At 40.9% G+C, this 4,288-nt stretch overlaps 1 gene segment (V, D, J or C); it reads left to right on the top strand.

Moving 5' to 3' along the window:
• Nucleotides 1–2,931: 2,931 nt before the first annotated feature.
• On the top strand, nucleotides 2,932–3,548 carry LOC129076590 (immunoglobulin heavy variable 3-33-like). The segment is given in 2 exon segments: nucleotides 2,932–3,025; nucleotides 3,124–3,548. Coding segments are annotated over 2 exon segments (471 nt in total).
• Nucleotides 3,549–4,288: the final 740 nt, after the last annotated feature.

Below are 4,288 nucleotides of genomic sequence, written 5' to 3'. Positions count from 1 at the left end.
CCATGACTTTCCCCTTCCCTTCCTTTTCTCCGGTTCCCGCTCTCCCTCCTTCTCTCTTGTCTCTGTTGGTTTCTTTTCCTTTCAGTGTTGCTGGTCTTATTTTCCTTCCTTCTTTGTACTGTTGGTTAGGTTCTACTTACAGGTGAGATAATATGGTATTTGTCTTTTGCCCCCTGGCTTATTTCACCTAGCATAATGCTCTCGAGTTCCATCCATGCTGTCAGGAAGTTTAGTAGTTCTTTATTTCTTTCTGCTGCATAGTATTCCACTGTGTAAATGTACCATACTTTTTTGATCCAATCATCTACTGATGGGCATTTAGGTTGCTTCCAACACTTATAGTAAATTGTGCTGCTATGAACATTGGGGTGCATAGGTTCTTTTGTATTGCTGTTTTGGGATTCTTAGGGTATAGTTTCAGCAGGGGAATCATTGGATCAAAAGACAGTTGCATTTTCAGCTTTTTGAGGAAATTCCACACTGCTTTCCACAATGGCTGCACCAGTCTGCATTCCCACCAACAGTGTACTAGGGTTCCCTTTTCTCCACAGCCTCACCAGCACCTGTTGTTTGTTGATCTGTTTCTGATGGCCATTCTGACCGGTGTGAGGTGGTACCTCATGATAGTTTTGATCTGAATTTCTCTGATGGCTAGTGACGTCAAGCATCCTTTCAAATGTCTCTGGGCCCTCTGTATCTCCTCCTTGGAAAAGCGTCTGCTCAGGTCCTTTTCCCATTTTTTGATTGTATCGTTTATCTTCTTGGAGTGGAGTTGAGTAAGTTCTTTATATACCTTGGGGATCAAACCTCTATCTGATGTATCATTAGCAAATATATTTTCCCATAGAGTTTCCCTTTTCATTGTGCTGATGTTTTCTTTCACCGTTCAGAAGCTTCTTATTTTGATGAGGTCCCAGTTGTTTATTCTTTCCTTTATGTCCCTTGCTTTAGGAGACATATCAGTGAAAAAATTGCTGAGTAGGATATCTGAGAGTTTCCTGCCAATGTTCTCCTCTAGGACTTTGATGGTGTTGCCACTTATATTTAAATCTTTTATCCATCTTGAGTTTAATTTTGTGTATGGTGTCAGCTGATGACCCAGTTTCAATTTTTACATGTAACTGTCCAGCTCTCCCAACACCATTTGTTGAAGAGGCTATTATTGCTCTATTTTATGTTTCTGTCCTCTTTGTCAAATATTAGAGGCCCATAGATACCTGGGCTTATTTTTGGGCTTTTTATTCTGTTCCATTGGTCTATGGGTCTGTTCTTGTGCCTGTACCAGATTCTTTTGAGTATAGTGGCTTTGTAGTAGAGTTTGATGTCCGGTATTGTGATCCCTCCTACTTTGTTTTTCTTTCTCAAAATTGTTGTGGCTATTCAGGGTCGTTTATGGTTTCATATAAATTTTTGAACTGTCTGTTCTATTTCTGTGACACATGTCATTGGTGTCTTAATAAGAATTGCATTGAATCTGTAAATTACGTTGGGTAGTTTGGACATTTTGATGATATTAATTCTTCCAATCCATGAGCACGGAATATGCTTCAATTTATTTGTGTCTTCCTTAATTTTTTTCTTCAGTGTTGTATTGTTTCCTGCCAGTCTATCTGGCAGATTTACATTATATATGTAAATATGTATATTTGCACTTCAGATGTGCTTTTCACTTCCTTGAAATAATTAAGTATAATATACTGAACTTAGGACATTCTCACACCTTCAACATTAAAATATCTACATAAAAATCACCAATTTTGCTAATTTAAAAAAAATACCTGCTGATATAAAAGCTTTCATGAAGTAAAAAACAACTGAAAGCTACTAGAGTGATCTCACAGATAAGTAATACAGACTTTTAAACAAATTTAATATATTAATGACTATATTGTTATATGAGGGTGTTTCTAAATAAAGCGATATAAGACATCTTATTGCTTGAACTTCCTAATTGAGGAAGAAAATCGCTACATAAAGAACAAGAACTGTGAAATTGTCGACTCCAGTTTTGCTTAATCACACCATCTGTGTGTCTGGGAGGAACTCTTCTCAATTCTGCACACTGACCTATGCAGCATGTGAACTGTATGCCCAGTTAACACCCATCGCCTGTGGATGAGTTGACATTGTACTGGAGTGACATGGGCAGAAATGAAAATGGATAAAACAGGATGGAAGTCAAGCTTCTGAAAGGTACTTCAAATGAATCAGGGGTGAACATGTTTCTTGTTTCTCTGATTAAAATCTTGTCACCTGGCCACACTCTCTTCTCAGCTCATACTCTGATCTCTACGTACGCAAAGTAGTATCAGATAGTACTTTTTGCCCCCTGAACTTGAAACTTATGCACTTTTAATTCTCCCTCTGATAGTGAGGTTTGACTTTTCCTTGTGTATTAATTACGGGTGATGTCCAAAGGCATCTTTCATTTTAAATATCACTCTTTTATGAGAGTTTACTCTAATTAACCATTGTAGATGATGTTCCTGTTTCCTAGAGTATTTGGTCTCCAAGGGAGGGAAAAGGACCAAAATAAGGGAGTGTTGTTGTTGTTTTTTTTTTATTTTTTCATACAATTATTCATTATCTTCCCAGCAAGACATACTTTTCATTGTTTTGAGAGAGAGAGAGAGAGAGAGAGAGAGAGAGAGATTACTTGCTTCCCACACACAAGCCAGCCTGGGTTTGAAACTTTCTTTTGGTTTAGGGGGATGCTCCAACCAACTGAGCCAAACTGACCATGGCTGGGGAGGAATTCTTAGCAGACATACTTCCTTGACGAGTCGCACTCTGGTACCATGCCCCTCATGTCACTATTCAACCACACATCTCCCTATATAGTAGGAGGGCATGCAAATAAGGCCACTCTGCTCATGAAAAGCAGCCCAGCCTTGACCATGACACTCTGGAAGAAGAGCCCAGACTGGGATTCCAAGGTGTCCCCAGTCCTTGTTCAGGACAGAACAGGGACCATTAACCATGGAGTTCGGGCTCAGCTGGATTTACCTTGTTGTTATCTTAGGAGGTAATTTATGGAGAATGGGAGACACTGAGTATGTGAGATGATATAGAGAAACAGTGGTCATGTGAAACTTTCCTGACCTGATGTCTTTGTGTTTGCAGGTGTCCAGTGTGAAGTGCAACTGGTGGAGTCTGGGGGAGGCTTGGTGCAGCCTGGAGGGTCCCTGAAGCTCTCCTGTGTAGCCTCTGGATTCCCTTTCAGTAGTGCTGGAATGAACTGGGTCCGCCAGGCTCCTGGGAAAGAGCTGGAGTGGGTTGCAATTATATGGTATGATGGAAGTCAGAAATACTATGCAGATTCTGTGAAAGGCCGATTCACCATCTCAAGAGACAATGCCAAGAACACCCTGTATCTGGAAATGAACAACCTGAGACCTGAAGACACAGCCATGTATTACTGTACAAATAACACAGTGAGGAGAAGTCAGGGTCAGCCCAAACAGAAACCTCCCAGGGTGAAGACAGCAGGGCTGGAATGCAGGGAACACCAAAGACACCAGGGGGAGCTCTGGATCCACGGTGATTGATTTCAGCAAAGACATTTGTTGTTTGTTTCTTTAGTTTACTTTACCTTAGATGCTGGGCAGTTTCCAATGGTGATTAGCTTTCATGAGGAAACCTGTGGGACACCCATTTCCTGAAATGGTGGGGATTTATGTGATTCATTAGATTACTGTGAATGGTTGTTAGAAGGATGTTTACTTAATGCAGGTCCTCAGTGTAATGATACATTATAATGACATGTACAGCATAGGAGATAAACATGCAGTCACTTAAATGAAGTGGTGGCAAATCTAACTGACTCACGTGTGATAAATCTAGCACAGATGCACAATCTTGTTAAGACTGCAAATTTCTCAGAGCTCTGTGGTAGGAAACATTTCACCTTTCAGTGAAAACTGAACAGATTCTCTTGTCTGTCCCTGGAACTAAAACAGATTTCAGTGCCTCCCAGGCTGCCACAAGTCCACAGTGTCTGTGATTCCCAAGTTCTGTGACCTGGCTTATGTTTCCATAGTTAACAGCGGATGAAGATTGAACCCGCAGATGAAGGAGCAGGTGCCTGCACATACAATAATGCCCCCCCCCCCAAAGATTCAGATTTTGTCTGAAGCCTTCTTCAAGGACCTCCAGAGACCTACCTCATCACACATTTTACATATTCGGACATAATTCAGGACTTTGTTCAACTGGGGAGATGTGCCAACATCTTCAATGAACAACAGTGAGTGTCACTGCTTGAGGGATGAACATGGACCAAGTCAAC

Source organism: Pteronotus mesoamericanus, unplaced genomic scaffold (genome assembly GCF_021234165.1).
Source record: "Pteronotus mesoamericanus isolate MK-2021 breed Mesoamerican mustached bat unplaced genomic scaffold, CSHL_Meso_final contig_61, whole genome shotgun sequence".
In the NCBI taxonomy this organism is placed as follows: Eukaryota; Metazoa; Chordata; class Mammalia; order Chiroptera; family Mormoopidae; genus Pteronotus; species Pteronotus mesoamericanus.
This window is presented reverse-complemented; position numbering and strand designations above follow the sequence as displayed.